Here is an 18,907-nt window from a genome sequence, read left to right as displayed (position 1 = left end):
AGCTGATTAATCAGCCGAAGCTGAAGGAAGGCGTTCCTCGCCACCGCTGTCACCTGAGCTTCCAAAGAAAGTTCCGGGTCGAGGAGCACTCCTAAGCTGCAGACCTTATCCCTAAGAGGGAGTGTTGCACCATTCAGGACCAGGTCAAATCCACCCTCTCCGAAGCCCGATCCGCCAACCAACAGGACCTCCGTCTTGTCTGGGTTGAGTTTCATGTGATTGTTTAGTGCCCTTTTAAACACTCTAATAACTGAACTTCTCTGAGTGGAGTACAGGTCATTCGTCCAGCTCTTTTCCTCCCTTGGCCTTCCCCTCTCCTCTCACTTCAAACAATCTTGATGCAAAGCTGCTCTGGTTAATTAATTACTTAATTAATCTTTAAATTCACTTGATTTAAAGAGGACCATGTGGTCAATACCTGCAGGACCTCTTTAAATCAAGTGAAATTAATTAATGTATTTTTAAAATATTGTCAGTTGCAAGGGGAGCCTAGAGGTGTGCACCTTGGAGTTAGGCTATTTTAAAGTGCATTAATTAATTTCAGGTCATTTAAAAGTGTCCAGTGAGATGGTGCAGCTTGTATTTTACATGGAAAACAGGAGTATAGATTTTTTTAAAATTAATTTTCTTGATTTCTATCCCGTCCCTTAGCCAAAATGGCTCTCCATGTGGGTTAGAAGATTTTCTTTTACAAACAGAAACAGAGCGAGTCAGAAGGGGTCTCCCAGGCCATCTAGCCTGACCCCCGGCTCCAGCCGGCTTCACTTATGACACGCCTACCATTTTAATTATTATCATGACATAACTCTTCCCCTTCTTACATAATTGAACGAGTATTTAACCATTATAATGTAATGGCACCAAAATATTCTTATAAGTTAGGCTTGGTTATGCCTATGCCATAATGGTTTGCTTTATTCTGTAGGACAACCCAAAGGATATTTACCAAATGCTCTCAAGACCAGAAGAAGCAATCTGCTTGCCATCAGCTCGTGAAATTGTCGATCAACAGAGTGATGCCGTTGGTTTCTTCGGAGCTGGACATGCACGGGAAGGTAACTTTTCCTTTGCATGCAAGGCCACTGAAATGGAGTAGGACATTGATGGTCTTCATTTATTTATTTATTTATTAAAACATTTTTATGCCGCCCCATTCGCTGAAGCCTCGGGGCGGCTTACAACAAGAAATTAAATCCACATAAATAAAAATTAAAATATATACATTAGAAAAAAATACAATATAAAATAGATATAAAATAAGCCACCCTGGCCAGATAAAATTCAATAATATTAACATTTAAAATGCTGCTTAAATAAAAAGGTCTTCGCCTGGTGCCGAAAAACAAATAACGACGGTGCCAGGCGGACCTCTCTGGGGAGCGCATTCCATAGACTGGGCGTCACCGCAGAGAAGGCCCTCCTCCGAATAGCCACCCTCCTAATTTCTTCCATGGAGGGCTCCCGGAGAAGGGCCTCTCCTGCCGATCTCAGGGGGCGGCTGGGCATATAAGGGTGTAAGCGCTCCTTCAGGTAACCAGGACCCAAGCCGTTAAGGGCTTTATAGGTCATCACCGACACCTTGAATTGGGCCCGGACTTCAATGGGGAGCCAGTGAAGCTGACGGCCCCTTCATGGCCCCTTCCAACTCTACTGTTCTATGATTCTATGAAAGAAAGGGCAAATGAGTCCGATTTTAAATGGCTGGCTACACCAGGTTGGGCAGGAGAAAAGATTTGTGGGCTCCTAGAAAATGGCGCCTTCTGATGGGCTGGATTGTATAGGCAATGGAGCCCATGACCTGGGGAGGTGGCGGCTCTCCCACACTAGAGCCATTCCAGATGCAACAGGTCGGTCACTGGCCCCGTCCAGCTCTACTATTCTAGGATTCTAGGATTTCCTCTCAAGAAGGTACCACTGGTGAGAGTCGTCCGGCTTCCGGAAGGTCTGCGTGGGCCGCCTGCAATGAACAAACTGGTAACTTCTTGATTAGACTTCTGTAACGCGCTCTACGTGGGGCTGCCCTTGAAGACGGTCCGGATACTTCAATTGGTGCAAAATAGAGCTGCCAGGCTGCTGATGGGGACTGGGCGTTGTTCTCATATAACCCCAGTTCTCCGTCAGCCCCACTGGCTCCCCATTGAGTCTGGGCCCAATTCACGGTGTTGGTTATCACCTATAAAGCCCTCAACAGCTTGGGACCTGGATAACTAAAGGAACGCTTACGCCCATATATGCCCTCCCGCCCCTTGAGATCAGCAACAGATGCCCTTCTCCGGGAACCCTCCATGAATGATATTAGGAGGGTGAGTACCCGGAGGAGGGCTTTCTCTGCGGTGGCGCCCCATCTATGGAATGCGCTCCCCAGAGAGGTCTGCCTGGCGCCGTCATTATTTGTTTTTCGGCGCCAGGCCAAGACCTTTTTATTTAAACGTTATTTTAATTGTTGATTTTATTTATTGATTTTATATTTATGCCAGGATGTTTCCATTTTTTTATGTATTTGTATTGCTATTTATTTTTGTTGGAAGCCGCCCAGAGGCTTTTGCGAATGGGGCGGCATATAAGAATTCCAAATAAATAAAGCAGCATTGCAAAGGCTTCCACCTCAGACACCCCGCCACCCCAAAGAAAAACTGCTTCTTCTCCAGAATCAGAGGGTTGCGTCTTCTTCTCAGTCCGCTCCATGGTTTGCTCTTGCCCGGCTCGTTTGACTTCCTCGCGATGACACGGATGCACTTGGTTTGGGTGGGGAACTAGAAGCCTTCCCCCAGTGCCCGGCAGACTTTGGGTCTATGCCTTTTCCTTTGAGAAATTGTGAGTGACCTATTCCTTCTAAAGCAGTTGTGGGGGCCAGTTCCCCATCAGGTATTTTAACCCCAGACTTATTGGGATGGCTGTGTTTATCCTTGGATCCTAACCCTAAGAAACAGGCTATTTTCATCTCGCTTTCTGAGGATTTAGCACACGTTCCACTTGTTCGTGCAAAGTACACCGAGGCTTGCTATTCTGCTGGAGAACATTCAAGCTGCTGTTGCCTGATGTTTGTCTTCCATGAGTCGCTAGCCAGGCCCGGAGTAAGCCTAGTCCAGATGCTCGGCGCCTGCTTCAAGGAGAAACCCAGGGACTCTTCCGTTGTGCCCGCCTGTTTAAAGCTCTGCCAAGCAAATCGAGTTCTTATTTCTCTTTTCGTTTTCTCCATTCCAGCTTGATGGTATTATAAACAATTCGTCTTCTTTCATTCATCAACAATTGTGTGTGCTGCGCTTTTCTGCACATCTCAGTAAGATCTTGGAAGAACTCAGCTGAATTTGGCCGAGATTCTCTGGTTAGAAGTATGTTTTAAACATCATATGATGTGGAGGAAACCTGCGGGAGTCGGCTCTATCGCTAGGAGCAATGCCTGGTGTTGCATCCATACAGTTTGAAGGGAGAGGAAACAGGTACCCCAAGGGGAGCAGAGGGCAGAGGGGAGGGAGGGAGGGGGAGAGAGAGAGAGAGAGAGAGAGAGATTGAATGCACAATGGAGAGCCAGTGTGGTGCAGTGGTTAAGAGTGTGGGACTGGGACCCAGATGATCTGGGTTCTAGTCCCCGCTCAGCCATGGAGCCAACTGGGTGACTTTGGGCCAGTCACAGATGCTCAGCCTAACCTACCTCGCAGGGTTGTTGTTGTGGGGATAAGACGGAGGAGGAGATGTAAGCTGCCTTGAGCCCTTTGTAGGAAAAAGGCAGGATATAAATCGAAAAATTAAATGAATGAATGAATGAATGGACTCATGATGGATTGAATGCGCTCACCTGAGCTTGCAAAGTGTCCCACAAAACGTGGCCGTGGCATTTTTGCACTTTTAAACATGGGCTTGTCAACCCGTCAGAGATGGACGGGCTCCTGCACAAGGGTTCTCTGTGCGTGTGGATTCACTGAAGGAGGGCCCTGTGGCACCGGTTCATCGGAGCCTGGAACCAGCGCCAGTGGCCTGCCTTTCCAGACCCTGCTGGCCTGTGAGGCGCCCTTCAGGGAGGCGGGTGCAAGGAAAAGAGCCGTTTGACCTTGAGATGGCAGCTCAGAGTTGCACAGGCAGGCCGTGCTTCCGCAGAGGCTTGGCCACGGTGGCTAATTGCTGGGAAAGAGCAATGTTGCTCTTGGCACGCCTGTGATTTCGGGCTTCCTTGTATCAACCTTGCAGCTCGAACGCCTCTCGCCCTGTAATTATCAGCATGTGTGATCAGCTGCATCTTCCAAGGGAGCAATGCTGCCTTATCAGTGCCTTGAACCTTTTGACTCGCCTGGGAATGCAGCACCTGGAGACCCTCTGGGAAAGGGCCTGAGGGGAGCTGCTGGACACATCCACCAATAAATACAGCTGAGCTGGACCTTAATTTCCCTGGATCGTTTTTCAAAGATGCAACTACTTCTGCTTTTCGGAGTCCTCGTTGGGGCTGCTGCGAGCCTGAAAACCTTTGTTGGGTGAGTCAACGTCTTGCTTTCTTCATCCACTCTCAAAGTTTTCGTTGGGATTCTCGTTATAGCTGTGCTTACCAAGCCGGGCTCTTGCAGTGCTTTGGGCTGCAGCTGGCTGGGAGCAATGGGAATTGCAATCCAAGCCGCTGGGGGAAGGCTCTCTATGGCTCTTGGCCCCGTGGCTGTGTGGATCAGAGCAGTGCGCTCGTGTCTCCCAGTTACTGGGGAGCCTGGCCGGGAGGGTGCAGTTGGCCCCTCTGTGGGCAGCGTCCTGGACTAGCTGGATGCCTGGCCGGGTCCAGCAGGGCTCTTCCCAGGGGAGGCAGCTCCAAAGGGCTCGGCGGGCTGCTCTCCACAAGGTGTTCATTGTATGTGCAACTCATTGTGCATTCAGTGCGGATAAGGGCAAGGTCTTGCTCTTGGGGCAGGGGAATGGGTGTCACAGTGCAGGATGGGGGACAGGTGGCTGGAGAGCAGCCCTTGTGCAAGGGACCTCGGGGTGCTGGTCGACTGCAGGCTGAACATGAGCCAGCAGCGTGATGAGGGGTTGAGAAGGCGAATGCCACCTGTGGATGTATAACCAGAAGTGTGGCTTCTAGTTCTAGGGAGGTGTCGATACCACTCTACACAACTCTGGTGCGCCCACAACTGGAGTCCTGCACCCAGCTCTGGGCTCCACATTATAGGAGAGGTGTAGCTGGGTTAGACTCGGTCCAGGGCAGGGTCACAAGCATGGTAGATGGGCTGGGAGGGAGGCCATACGAGGAGAGATGGAGGGAGCTGGGTCTTTTCAGCCTGGAGGAGAGGAGACTCCCCGGGGATCTGTTGGTGGCTTGTAGGTACGTGAGGGGTTGTCGTGTGGAGGGGGGCCGTGAGCTGTTCTTCCCTGCAGGGGAGGGCAGGATGCGCTCCAGTGGGGCAAAGCTCAAGGACCGGGCTTCAGGTTGGATGCCAGGAAGTGCTTCCTGACAGTGAGGACCCCTAGGATACGGAACGGGCTTCCAAGGGAGGTAGTGGAGGCCCCATCCGTGAGGGCATTCAAGGAAAGACTGGACAGCCACATGTAGGGGATTGCATGAGCAGATTCAGCTGGGGCCGGGGGTCAGACTAGATGGCCCAGGAGACCCCTTCTGACTCGCTGTTTCTGTGTCTAACCCTGCACTTGTACCAGGGCCTCTCTCTGCTTTCTTTGCAAGAGGACGAACACCCTTTCACACAAGTGTTTTCCCCTGTGGGCAGTTCCCACCGCCTCTCTGTACATTCCTGTATAAGCCATAAGACAGCAAAAGTCGGCATCGTGGCCTGGAGCGGAATGCGAAATGGGGCCGTCAGCACTGTGGCGCCACCCAGGAGAACAACAAGGGCTCCAAAAAGGGCTGCAAAAGTGGCTGGAAAAGGTGGGGGAGGCACTGGAGGATGACGACGTGGGGGAAATAACCTGCAAACCTCCATGAGTCGACACTCACAAGCGCTCAATGGATGCTTTACGCTGAGAAGCCCAGGGTTTGTGCTTTGGCTGGTCTTACATTGCCCAAAAAGAGGGGCAAACTTCTGAAAGGCAGTAACAACCATGAGCTCACTCCATGCGACACTTTAGCCATGAAATGGGTGGAATAGGATGCCGCGAGCATCAGTGACTCCATGGTACCAGACCCCTGTGCTAATCTCAGAAGCACACCTAAGGACCCCGCTGCAGGCGCACAGGCACTTCCGAACGTGGCGGCTCATGTGCCTCTGATGCTCAGTGCAAGGTGTACCAGTGCCAGTCCCTGCCTTGTGCCAGGTATTTCCTCTGTAGGGCCGATTCCAGGTGTCTCAACTTGGTATTGAGGATAGGAGGGAAGGAGAGTTGAAACTATCAGTGAGGCCCCCTCGGTGCGGGTGTTCAAGGATAGGCTGGACGTCCACATGGCGGGCATGTTGTGAGCGGAGCCAATTGGAGCTGGGGATCAGACTAGATGGCCCAGGAGGCCCCTTCTGACTCGCTCCATTTCTGTGTTTCTATGGTGCCGGAGGTCAGACTAGATGGCCCGGGAGACCCCTTCTGACTCGCTGTTTCTCTGTTTCTCTGTTTCTAACTATCCGCCTCTTCCGCTCCCTGGTCCCTCAGCATCCCGTCTTCTCCTTCCAAGACCCAGTTGCAGCTTTGGGGCCTGGCACAGATCTGTCCACATGGGCTATGAGCAGGGCTGCCTTGCAGCTCCAGCGTCACAGGACCTCAGGGCTGGGACTCTGAAGAATCCTATGGCCTCTCAAACAGTGTCTGGAGGCCCTAGGATTGCACGGAAGTCAGTGTGTGTTGCTCTTCTGTGGCACGCAGGAGGCAGAGGCAAATAAAGAAGGTCTTGTCAGGGATGCTGTGGTCAAAGCAAGATTCGCATCTGGGACTTGGGAGGAGTTATTTACATCCAGAACTTGTGGGCTCACACCTGGCCCTTCAACAGCCCAACTCCTCACCTGTGTGAGCATTCTGTGCTTTGAGGCAGGAAGCTTTTTTTAGGGTGCTATGAAGCGCTATATTTTGGGTGGAGCTCTGGAGAGAAAATACAGCATGTGGGTAGGACTTTGCATTCTGCTGATCTTGGCAGTTCCAAAAGAAACAGACCAAGTCCGTGAGTCCCAAGCAGCCGGAAGCGGGTGTAATGAATCCATTGATTGACTTGTTCTTGCAGTGACCAGGTTCTGCGGGTGGAACCATGCACTGAAGAACAGGTCCGCCTACTGAAGGAACTGGAAGCTCTGGAGCCTCTTCAGGTACGTTGTTTTGTCTGGGGCGTTGGTTAATGATCCCTTCCAGCGCCAATTAGCGCCTTGACAGAAGACCTCATTTGCAGACTGCCAGAGATCTTGAAAAGGTGTTTCTGTTCGCTGGCAGCTCCTTTCAGAAGCCTGCAAGTTGCAGAAGAGCGAGTACCAACATGTTGCGCAAACCACAGAATCATGCAATCAAAGAATTATGCAGTTGGAAGGGGCCCAGAAGGCCATCGGTCCAGCCCCTGCTCCAGGACTGAGACTCACAGCACAGCAGAGCTGGGAGGGGCGAAACGGGACCCTGGGTCACCCTGCTTGGTACGGGGCCCCAAGGTGCAGCAACACATGGGATGCGCATGTTTGCACGCAAAATGAGAGCATGGGAAAAGCCCCTCTGGGTCAGCGCCGAGGCCCGTCCAGTCCAGCGCTCCGTACCCACGGTGGCAAACCAGCTGCCCACAGGCTCCGTCCAGCAGGATGCGGGCAAGGCCTCCTCCTGCCCAAGCTCCCCAGCAACTAGTCTGTGCAGGCAGGACGCCTCTGGAGAAGGAGGGAGTCCGTGGCCAGCAAGGCTAGTAGCCACCAATGGCCTCTCCCTTCTTGCATGAGCCCAGTCCCTGTTTAAAGCCATTGCCAGTCCATCAACGTGCCCTCAGCGCCTCGCAGGGGTGCAGGTCAGAGTCGCAGTTTTTCAGGATTTGTCCCTGCAGCGAAATAAAAAAAGCTGACACGGAACGGGGTGCGGTGCTTCCAGCTCGAGTTGCTGCGTCTGGCTTTGTCCGGTGAAGTTCAGGAGCGTGCTTTTTCTGTGTTTGGAGATGCAGGCATCTTGCGATCCGCTGCCTGGCTTTTCTTTCAAGGGTTCCTCCCTATATTGGATTTGCTCTTGCGAACTACCCAGAGAGGTTTGGTTGTTGGGTGGTAGAGAAAGAGAACGTGAAAGAGAAAGAACCGCAACAACTCCGTTTGCTTTTCTGTTTGCCAGCTTGATTTTTGGCGGTTCCCTTCATCCGTAAACGAACCTGTGGATGTCCAGGTGCCCTTTATCTGTCTTCAAGAAGTCAAAGTCTTTCTGGAGTCCCATCAGATCAAGTACAGCATCCTGATAGAAGAAGTCCAGGTAGGCCATGCGCACAAAAGGACCTGAACAGTCTAAATTACTGCATGAAATATAGAAACAGAGAAACAGAGTGAGTCAGAAGGGGTCTACCAGGTCATCTAGTCTGACCCCCGGCTCTGCCCATGACATGCCCACCATGTGCATGTCCAGCCTGTCCTTGAACACCTTCACTGAAGAAGGGATGCCTGCAACTCTCAGTAACGGTCGGCATCGTCATCATACCAAGCCTAGACATCAGAACACGTGGCGCCTGCGACAAAATGTTGCAGTATGAAGCACACCTGGTCAGGATGCCCCAGTCCAGGATGTTGCTCAGGTTTCTATTTTCCTCTGCAACAGCCAGTCGGCCTCCTCAGTCCTCCCTGAGATCTTCTGCGTCCCACCCCCTCACCACAGAATCCTGCTGCTGAGGATGTCCCTGTGCTGCCCCAAAGCTTGGGGTGGTAGGAGCTTGGGGCTGCGGGCAAGGGCGTGCTTCCTCTACCGAGGATGGGGAGAAAAAGAGCACTTCCCGTCCTTGTCTTAGGCCTTGGTGGATAAAGAAACCCGAGAAATGGACCTCAATCGGCAAAAGAAGCAGAGCAGTTTCAACTACGGAGCCTATCACTCCCTGGACGCTGTAAGTGGGAGCCGCGTTTACTCTTCCTTCCTTGCCTTTCCCTCCCTCTCTGGCCAAGGCAGAGATCTGTAGGACTCAGCAGATGCCGTACGGGCCTGATCCAGACGCCGATTCCCTGCACCTCCCAGTTGCTGCTGGGAACCCAGTGGACCATCCAAGCTGGAGTGTTAACACCCGGATTCATCGGGGTTCTGGGGACTGACCAGTTGGGCCTGCAAGCCGGTCACTGGTGTCGCGCAGCCGGGGCGTACGAGGCCGAGGCACCGGGACTTTCTGATTAACACGGGAGACCGTGTCCCCCACCGCCCACCTCAGGCTTCCCTGTTCCTTGCGGGATTCATTGCAACCTTCACAGAAGCTGGCAGTGTGTGTGTGTGGGGGGGGGGGGGGCAGCTGATCTCCCCAGCAAGAAGAGCTTGTTCTGAATGGTCCCAGCATTCACGCAAAGTATTTCTGGATCGCCTGGCCTTGACTGGACAACGCAGAGCTATTTGCTTTGCGAAATGGCCAGAATGAGGCTGTTGCTATGGGGCCGTGCTTGCATTTTTGGTTTTTCCTGGGGGTGGGCACTCTGGGGGCTGTGTGAGGAGCGCCGGCATTTCCATATGGTCCATTTCATGGCGTTACCAATTCCCTTCCCTACAAGGTCGGTGGGGGGGCAGTGCCCCCTACGTCCATGGGAGCTTTTGTCCGAACTTCAGGGGGACTGTCCAGGGTGTCAGACTCTGCCCTTCAAAATGGTTCTCCACCATGCAGCCTGCCAGATGTTTTGTCTGGCAGTCCCTAAAAGCATTAGTCAGCAGAGGCAATGGCGAGGGAGCCACACGGTTCGTGGGCCAAACATCGGGAAGGCCAAACTTACCCACCTGGACCGAGCGCCCAGGATCCACGGCCTGCGGCCTGCTGGCAGTTGGTGCACTGCTTAGAAACAAGAATTCCTGACTCCTCTGTGCCGTTTCTTTTCCTTGCTTTAATTCCCAAGATAAAAATGTCGCTTGTGCAGCCGAGTCGTTTCCCCGAGCGCCAGTGAGGGGGTCGTGCTCCAGGGTGCTGGGCTGGGACTCGGGGGATCCGGGTCCCAGTCCCCATTCAGCCACGAAGCCCACTTAGGCGGTGGTTGTGGGTACGAAGTGGGAAGGGGAAGATGCTCGGGAGCCGCCCCGGCTCCCTGCGAGAGGAAGAGAAGCGCGGTCCGAATGCGAGGCGGCCATCGACACCGTCCTGAGATGGGCCCTGAAAGGGACGTCAAGGTCCCCAGCCAGGATCGGGCCACTGTGGCCCAACGGGCGTTTTGGCCTGCAGCTCTGGTCAGTCCCAGCTAGCCTGAGAGACGAGCCGCCCGGGAGCCCGCCGGTCCCTCACTCCTCGGCGTTTCCTGTCTGCCCTCCCCTCCCATGAACACGCCTCTCTGCCATAACACCCCGGACTAACCGTTTGGCATTTCAGATTTACGCCGCGATGGATGAGATTGTGGCAGGGCATCCCCAGCTTGTGAGCAAAATCCAGATCGGAGAGTCTTATGAAAAACGGCCCCTGTACATCCTGAAGGTATTGTTGCCCTTTGCCTAATTAAAAAGTCGCGTGTTGCTTAGTTACTGGCAGGAATGCCACCTTCTCCTTCCGGACACCCCTGCCTGGCTCTTCTGATCTTCCTCTGAGATCCTTCTCTGGGAGCCCTCTTTGAAGGAGGGCAGAAGAGGGGCTACCGAGAGAAGGGCCTTTTCTGTCATAGCCCCCTGGCTCCGGAACCGGCTCCCCAGGGGGCCCACCTGCTCCCAACCCTTCATTCATTTTTTTATTTTCCTGAAACTTTACGCTTGAGTGTTGCTTGAATGATTGGCTTCTTCACATATTTATATTCTGTTTATTTGTGCTGCCTTTTGTAATGCCATCTGGAGATCTATGGAATAGATGGTGTATGCGTGTTTTAAATACATAAATAGACTCAGAAGAGCCATGCCGGGCCAGAGCACGGGCCCAGTCCTTCTCGCAGTCTGATCACGCAGAGGCCCGCTGCTCCTCCGCCAGAAAGCTACAAGCAGTGCAAGAGTGCCGCTGCACCCTCCGGCCCATGCTCCCCAGCCACTGGTGTGGACAGGAGAATGGGTAGGCATGGCCACACCTTGCCCGGCTGGACGGCCACCACCTTCAGGCAAAGCAAATTCACAACTCAAGGGGCGCCTGTGGCGCCTTAAAGCAGCACAGACTAATGATCGGAGCACGAGTGCATTGGATGAGACGCACAGGACAGGTGTCGGGCCTCGCTGTGGGGCGGAGGCAGCCAGGTCGTCCTGCTTAACTGTGGACATCGGGGAGACCTGGCGGGGCGCCAGCCCATCGATCCTTCGGGGCTCTCGGCAGCTTCCGACTCCGTCGGTCAGGATATCCTCGCCTGTCTCCGCTGTGCTCGCAAGGCGTCAGATCAAAGCAATTCTGGTTCTTCCAGTAAAGGCTGTGATTTGTTCAAGTAACGTCTTTTGAAGGACTCGTATGATTTTGACATACTACCTTCCTGTTTTGATGTTATTCTGTATTTCACTTTACTCTTTTGAGCTGCTCTGAGCACCATTTGGCAGAGAGGCGGGATATCAGTTTAATAATGAACAGACAAGAGTGCCGTCCTATACGCGTTTAGACAGAACGAAGTCTCAGAATGCCAGAATTTGCCGGCCGCCGGGCCTCTCAATGGCCTGCGATTAAAGTCTGCGTTGCATCGTGCAGTTTAGCACCGGAGGAAGGAACCGTTCCGCGGTCTGGATCGACGCGGGCATCCACGCCCGAGAGTGGGTCACCCAAGCTGTCGCCCTGTGGACCGCAAACAAGGTCAGCTGAGAAGGACGTGCCGGCGTTCGGGTCAAGTGGCAGAGCACCTCAGGATAACGCCTCCCCACACAGACCCCCCCCCCGGCCCCTGCCCCAACGGGCCGAGGAGGAGAGGCCTAGCTGTGCAGACAGCCCCCCGGTGCCTTAAGGGCAGCACCCGCCCTGTGTGGAGCCGAGGAGCCCAGCTGGAACATCCTCTGGAAGCGCGGTTAATGTGAGCAGCCCAAGCGCCGTCCTGGATCGGACCCAGGGTCTGCCTGGGCCCACTCCTCCAGCGGTCGGTCAGATCTCCGCAGGAGGCCCCGAAGCCCAGCTGGGACAAAGCGCCCTGCTCCAGAGGAGAGGGCTGTGGCGCACCTGTCCTGCTCGGGGCCTTCCTGGTTGGCCGCTGTGGGGAGCAGGACGCCAGTCCGTGGCTCTGACCCACCCGGGCTCACCGGGGCTCCTCGTCCGTTGAGTGCCGCAGAATTGGGGAGCCCCTTCCAGCTGGGAGAAGATGCAGATCTCCTGCCCGGAAGGGAGCCTCCTGCAGCCCTTTGGCCCACAAGCGGAGGGCAGGAGGCCACTGGGGCCTGGCCAGGGGCCGGTGAATCCAGCGCTCTGCTCACATGGGCGCCCGCCAGCTGGGGGGCAACCAGCCAACAAGCAGGAGGCAGGCCCAGTCCCCCCTCCGGCTCCCCGGCCGTGGGCCTCCAGGGCTGTCCTCTCCTCCACGACGGACTGGCCCACTCCCCTCCAAAGGGCCGCCCACCGCCAGGATCGATTCTCCCAGTGTGGAGCTCCGGGCGGCTCGCAGGCGGTCTCCCCTCCAGGCTCAGGCCAGCCCCGGGCCTGCTTAGCTTCGGCGTGGGGGCTGCCTCTCTGCGTTCAGGCCAAACCTTTCCGGGCCAATTGCAGCAGCAAACTCCGCAGGTTCGCAGCGCACTCTGGAATCGGTCCTTTCTCGGATCGGTCCTGAATCCCCCACCAAGCAGCTTCTTGGGATGAGACGCTGGGGTTCGAGTCTTATGGGGGGAGGGGAGAAACCCCCCCCCCGCTTGCTCCGTGCCGTACATGATTCCTCCTGCCTCCCTCACATCTCTGTGCACGGCCCTTTTCTATGAGCGAATAGCCCCAAATTTAGCGACTGGCGTTGGGAGAAGCTCGGCGGAATCGGTCCCTCTAGCACCCTTGGGCTTCCTCTGGCGCTCGGCCTGGTCTTGGAAAATAAGTGGCGCCAAACGGAAGCCCGCGAGCGCCCCTGGAACAAGGGTTGTGCTGCAGGCAACGCTCTTCTGCATCATGCGCCGCAGTGGAGCGCATGGGGCTCGATTCCGGGCGAGGACTGGGCAGAGGCTGGGCACACCCCGCAGGAACGTGGACCCCGGGCCGTGGCGAGGCAGACCAGAGGCCGGGGAATCGACAGATCCCCATCCTTAGAGTGCAGCTGCTCCAGCCCTTGAGCAGGGCAAGCGGCCACGCTCCGAGGAGCCTGGTCTTGCAGACCAGCGTTGCCAGCACTCGGTGCCAGGGCTCTGGTCCTTTCCCGGCCGTGTCCGGAGGCGCCGGGGTCAAACCGGGGCTGTCCGGCGAGCAAAGCGGGGTCCCTGTGGCTGAAGGGCAGCCCCTCTCCTGGCAGCGCCGCCACCCCTTGGAGCCGGCGTTAGCTGCCCTGCCCAGAGCAGCGGCGAGACGCCTCGCGATCTCTCTCTTGCGCTCCAGATCGCCTCCGACTATGGGAAGGACGCATCACTAACCTCCCTGCTGGGTGCAATGGACGTTTTCCTGCATGTCGTAGCAAATCCAGATGGATATGAATTTTCGCAGACTAAAGTGAGTACGTGCACCCTAGCAGCTGCCCCATCTCCTCTTCCAGCTAAATGACTTAAAGCAGCACCCACGGAGGGCACGTCGCCCACCTTCCCAGCTGCTCTCCTGTGCTTGGCTTTAATCTGCATTTCTCTTCTGGCACTTGCCCCTTTTCTTTCTCACTCTCAGAACCGTATGTGGCGGAAGACCCGCTCCAAGAGTCCCGGCAGCCCTTGCGTCGGTGTTGATCCGAACCGGAACTGGGATGCGGGATTTGGAGGTAAAATACGGATTTCACCTCTGGGTGAGCCTGCGGCTTTCTTTTCCTCACACTTGTATCCTCCCTCAGTGGAATCATCCGTTGACGGCTGCTCCCAGGCTTTTCCACAGATGCCAAGATTCTAGTCCTTATTGTTCTTTTCTGCCCCCGCCACTGTGCTGTTAGCAGGGGGAGGTAAATGTCTTAGAAAGAGTGTGTGGGGGCTTCATGTGCCGGCAGCACTTCTCCCTGTTTGTGCACCACACCACCACAATGGTTCTAAACCATCTAAAAACGCCGCATTATTTAAACGTGCAAAGCATCCAAGCAACAGCGCAGGGGTTCGAGCAGGGGCGTCCTGCGGCTTGCTGCTTGGCGGCTTTGCTCCGCCTTCTCCGAGGCCGGCTGCCCAGGTCACCCAGGAGCAAGGAGGGGCTGGTGAATACGCAGCTGTCTTTTGTGCCGGGCTAGAACTCCCATCATCCACAGCTAACCTGTAACTGCCATCCTCCCCACCCAGCATGACCACTGAGCTGAACCGGGATTCCCGCCGGGGTGACGAGATTTGTGGCCGGGCGCGTCCGGAGGGCCTCGGGGTCGGGCGAAGGGAGGGGGCTCCTCCACACCTGGGAGAACAGACCTGGGGAGCCCCTTTGCCCCCCCCACCCCCTCGGCTCGGCCGGGCTTGTCGCTTTGTTCTGATTCCCGGCCTTCCGCCCGGCAGGTCCCGGGGCCAGCAACAACCCCTGCTCCGACTCTTACCACGGCCCCGGCCCCAACTCCGAAGCAGAGGTGAGAGCCATTGTGGATTTCGTTGTCCGCCACGGAAACGTCGCGGGCTTCATCAGCATCCACAGCTACTCGCAACTCCTGATGTATCCCTACGGCTACACCTGCGCTGAGGCCAAAGATCGCAAAGAGCTGGTGAGCGGGGGCGGAGGGGGCGGCCGCTGCGCTGATCAACCCAGGAACAGGTTTTTGAACGGTGCGCAATCAGTTGCCAGGGATAAGGTTAATTGGGAGTCAGTGCTGGCCAGCCACGGCGGCAGCGCACAGGGGCAGCCCTGGAAGCTCAGGATCTGGGCCCTTTGCTTCCGCCATGGATTCCTGGCTTTTGTGCAGTTTTTCCCCACTCGAAAAGGTTGCGCTACTTCCTCTTAGATTCTTCATTACTGGCGGAAGGAACATGAGGTGAAAATATGCTGGCATTGGGGGGGGGGGGGTCGGGCCCCGACCCCCTTGGGCTTTTGCCCCCACCATTCACTGGGATGAAGCCCCGCAGAGCTTCTGCTACCCGGAATCAGGCCCCAGGGCTGAGAGAGGTGCAATACCCGTGTTGTGGCATCTATTTATTTATTTCCATTTAGAGTCTTTTCTGCCGTCCCAATACTAAAAGTCTCTGGACGGCTTACAAAAACCACAAAACAAAGCAAACCATCACAACACACAACACACTGCATCCAAGAAACGATGATAAAAGCAAGGATAAAGCCAATTAACTGTTACAATATTGGGAAAAGAAAAAGGTTTTCACCTGGTGCCGAAAAGAAAGAAGCGTCCGGGGAGCGGATTCCACAATGGGGTGCCACCGCAGAGAAGGCCCTTGTCCTGGTAGTCACCCCTATTTCCTCCAAGGAGGGCTCCCGGAGAGGGGCCTCTGCCCCAGATCTCAAGGGGCGGGAGGGCATATCGGGAAGCAGGTGCTCTTTCTGGGACCCATAGTAGGTTGTGATCTGCGGGTGCCCAGGGGGGAGGCCAAGACGCAAAGGGCCGTGGCCCCACCGCTCCGCTGTTCTTTCTTCCCTCTAGGATGAGGTGGCGAGCGCTGCAGCCAATGCACTGAGCACCCTGTATGGCACCAGATACAGGATTGGGGCCATTTGCTCAGTCATCTGTGAGTACTTTTGGCATTTCAACACGGGGCTCGTTAAGGGACGACCAGAACCGCACGCGGGTCGCTTCTCAGGGAATACAAACTCTGTTTGGCTTGCAATCCTAAAACCCGAACCTTCTTCCCAAATTCTTTTCAATTAATGTGGAAGAGTAAAATTTTGACCCCAACGACAAAGAGGGAAGGTGGGAGAAGTAGCTAAACAAATTTGAATTCTGCAGCTTCAATCCATGCATTAAAATGCGTGTGTTTATAAGAGAGCTGAAAATACAGGGTTTAAAAAAAAGAATTATACATACACTTCAAGAAAAGAAGACTCATTTATCCCACCTATTCAATTATAGAAAGTGCCGTAAAGTCTTCAGCACGTTATGGAAGGTGGATGTTTATCCTTCCTGTGCTGTCATATGAATTGTTTAGCTGCCAAAAATTCTGTTGGCACAGATGGGGTGTGAACTTCCCGGAAGCACGGAAAATTGAGGACAGGTGCACCAATAGATGCTACATTTCGTTCCAGTACAAGGTTTATCCGTGTTATAACCTCTTCCCCAAAGACGCAGGGCTCGGGCTCGGGCAAAAGTTCTTGGAGAGATGCTGGACTTCCAAGGGTCCCAAGGCTACACTGAGCTCCAGAGATGGACATCCAAGCATTTCACCAGCCTGCCTCCCCCGAGCTGGGGCCCTCCAGAGCGGCCATACTTCAACCCCCATCATCCCCAGCCATCGTGATGGGGGTTGTAGTCCAGCACATCGCGGGGGGGGGCTCAGGCTGGGGGAGGCTCCGTTCGCTACTGGTGGGGTTCAGAGTTTGTGGGCAGCTCTGGATGTGCCCCTGGGGCCACGGAGCTCCGGGGCGGCCTCCCCACTCAGTGGTCTGACGGCCTCGCGGTTCTCCGTCTCCTGCCCTGCAGACCAAGCTAGCGGCGGCAGCATCGACTGGTCGTACGACCACGGCATCAAGTACTCCTTCGCCTTTGAGCTGAGGGACACGGGCAGGTACGGCTTCCTCTTGCCCGCCGCTCAGATCATCCCGACGGCCCAGGAGACCTGGCTGGGGCTGAAGACCATCCTGGAGCACGTGCGGACCCACCCCTACTGAGAGAGGGGAAAGGCTGGCGCGGGAGGAGCGTCCCTCCGGAAGGACGTCACGGCGCCCCGGTTCCCCAGCCCGGCACCCCCCACGGGCTCCGCACGGTGGTCCGAACACCTGGAAGGCACCGGGCTGGGGAAGGCGGCGCGAACCCGAGGCTCTTTTAGCTCCCGGTGGAACAGAAAGCAAACAGGCAGTTTACTTTTAAAGCTTCTCCAGCGATTCGGTGCATTTCAGCCCAGTGGCACACAAGCGACAAACAGCAAAAGGAAATGTGCAAGGTAGACGAGGGCATGAGAGAACATGCCGCCTCTGCTTGTACATCGTGCGCCTCTCCCGAGCCTGTGACAGGGCAGGTGTTTCCATCCCAGTCGCAAAAAATAAAGATCGCGCTCTCCCCGGACTCGGCATCGGTGGTTTCTCGCTCCCGCGCGCCATCTTGCTTGCTTGCCACAGTGATCCATTCTCTGCTCAATGCTCGGGGCCGATGTGCGGCACATCTGGGCGAGTGCTCGGGTCCCAGCGGATGGCGGCAGAGGTCGGGGTGGCCCGGTTGTGAACGGCTCCGGGAGCGGCCTCCTTGGAAGCGTGACGGGGAGGTGCCTGGACACGGGTGCAGGACCGCCCATTACCGTGGCCACGGCTTTGCTGCCGCCAGCAACCGCCCCCTCCCGGGCTGAGCTGGACCACCTGTTGGTGCCACCTCCCTGTCCGCCCGCCACTTTTTAAGAAGGACCTTATCGGCAAGCAATAAAACCTCCAGCAACACGAAATAGCAAAGCACGAGGAAAGGAGAGAATCGTTTCATAAAAGGATCCATATGCAGCCACAGTTAGCATCACTCGTGAAACAGGAAAATTAAAAAGGAGGGACAACACAAGGAGGAGAAGGGGAAAGGGCTGAAACACTTCCATTTCCCCTAGATATATTAGGGTATTTATTCATAGGGTTGCCGCTAGTTGGAGACTTACACGTATATAGGCATCCATATGACTTTAAGCGGTGGGAGAGACAAACCTCAGCAGTTTTAGTGGTGAGAACAACCCAGGTGAACTCCCTGCAGAGTGCAAACCTACCATGGTGCTGCCGGGTACAGGTGCGCCAACATCGACAAAATTCCAGAGCACAAACAGAGTTTTTTATAAATTTCGAGTCGCTTATGCAGCAGCAGCGGTTGATGATGAGCCACAATGGGGGCAAGATGTATTCACAGTCCAGACAGTGTGAGAAAGGACCTAGTACAGCAAATCTCAGTGATTCTAGGATGTTGGCACGACAATCAGAAAGGCACACAAATCCTTGCAGGTCTTGATCATGTAAGCGACTCTGATTGCAACATGGCAAAGCAAAGCAAAGCAAAGCAGGATCCGAGCAGCTTTGCCGCAGCCGGCAGAAGAATGGACATCCAGTAGTTTCCCCTGGGAGCCACGTTCCCCACAGGATTAACTTTGCAACTAAATGTAGCAACTGCCTCAGGCGAGCGGAGAGCCCCAGGCTGTTAAAGGAGCAGGCGACTAATAATATTTGGCTTGGAATTCTGGTTCTTTCTGGGCAAGAGGAGCAGGGTCGCTGCAGGGGTGTTTTTATATCGCAAAGGCGCCTATAAGCAACCTTTCTCTTTATTTGGATTTCAACAACTCCTGTGGAGGGTCCTAGGCTCAATCTTCCGCATGGCCAGGTAGGGCTGCAAGGAAGCCTTGGGGGCCGTTTCCACCAGGCGGCACCAAGAATATCAGGCCGGCTTGTCTGAGCTTTTGGCTTGGCCGGTGCCTTGGGCCGAGCTGAAGATCCTTGGCCAGGCTAGCTCAGCCTAAATCCATCACATTTTGCAGGCTCTTGCTAAGCCGGCTAGCCGCGGCTGGATGGATTTTTAAAAATGGAAGCGATTCAAGTGAGTACAGACAGCTTTGGACATCATTTCCCTTCATCCTTTGCTGGGGAGAACCATGTAAACTGTCAGATGCTGCAAGAAACAGGTCCGGCCACCTTGGATAGGAAAAGCAAGTCAGCCCTATTTATAATGGGATGGATATTATGGGATGAGTGGGATGGTGTAAACGGGCGACCTGCAACAGCAGGGGGTTGGACCCGATGACCTTCTTGGCC

The 18,907-nt window shown here is 54.9% G+C and overlaps 1 protein-coding gene across 1 annotated transcript; it reads left to right on the top strand.

The window, feature by feature from the left end:
• Positions 1-4,401: 4,401 nt before the first annotated feature.
• On the top strand, positions 4,402-16,810 carry LOC123033058 (carboxypeptidase A2-like). Its single transcript, XM_044449408.1, has 11 exons — positions 4,402-4,466; positions 7,133-7,214; positions 8,197-8,331; positions 8,858-8,950; positions 10,397-10,498; positions 11,672-11,773; positions 13,475-13,585; positions 13,751-13,841; positions 14,545-14,744; positions 15,630-15,714; positions 16,623-16,810. Exons 1-11 carry the CDS (start codon positions 4,402-4,404, stop codon positions 16,808-16,810), a joined length of 1,254 nt encoding a protein of 417 aa, XP_044305343.1.
• The last annotated feature ends 2,097 nt before the right edge of the window (positions 16,811-18,907 follow it).

This window comes from Varanus komodoensis, unplaced genomic scaffold (genome assembly GCF_004798865.1).
Source record: "Varanus komodoensis strain SLA01 unplaced genomic scaffold, ASM479886v1 scaffold1, whole genome shotgun sequence".
NCBI lineage: Eukaryota > Metazoa > Chordata > Lepidosauria > Squamata > Varanidae > Varanus > Varanus komodoensis.
Note: the sequence above shows the minus strand (reverse complement) of the source record. Positions and strands in the feature narration are given on the sequence as shown.

Bases quoted from the DNA above. Each gene is read 5' to 3' on its own strand.
- LOC123033058 (XM_044449408.1), top strand. From the start codon at position 4,402: ATGCAACTACTTCTGCTTTTCGGAGTCCTCGTTGGGGCTGCTGCGAGC. The intron at 8,951-10,396 runs GTAAGTGGGAGC...TTGGCATTTCAG, and splicing joins CCTATCACTCCCTGGACGCT to ATTTACGCCGCGATGGATGA. The intron at 14,745-15,629 runs GTGAGCGGGGGC...TCTTCCCTCTAG, and splicing joins CCAAAGATCGCAAAGAGCTG to GATGAGGTGGCGAGCGCTGC.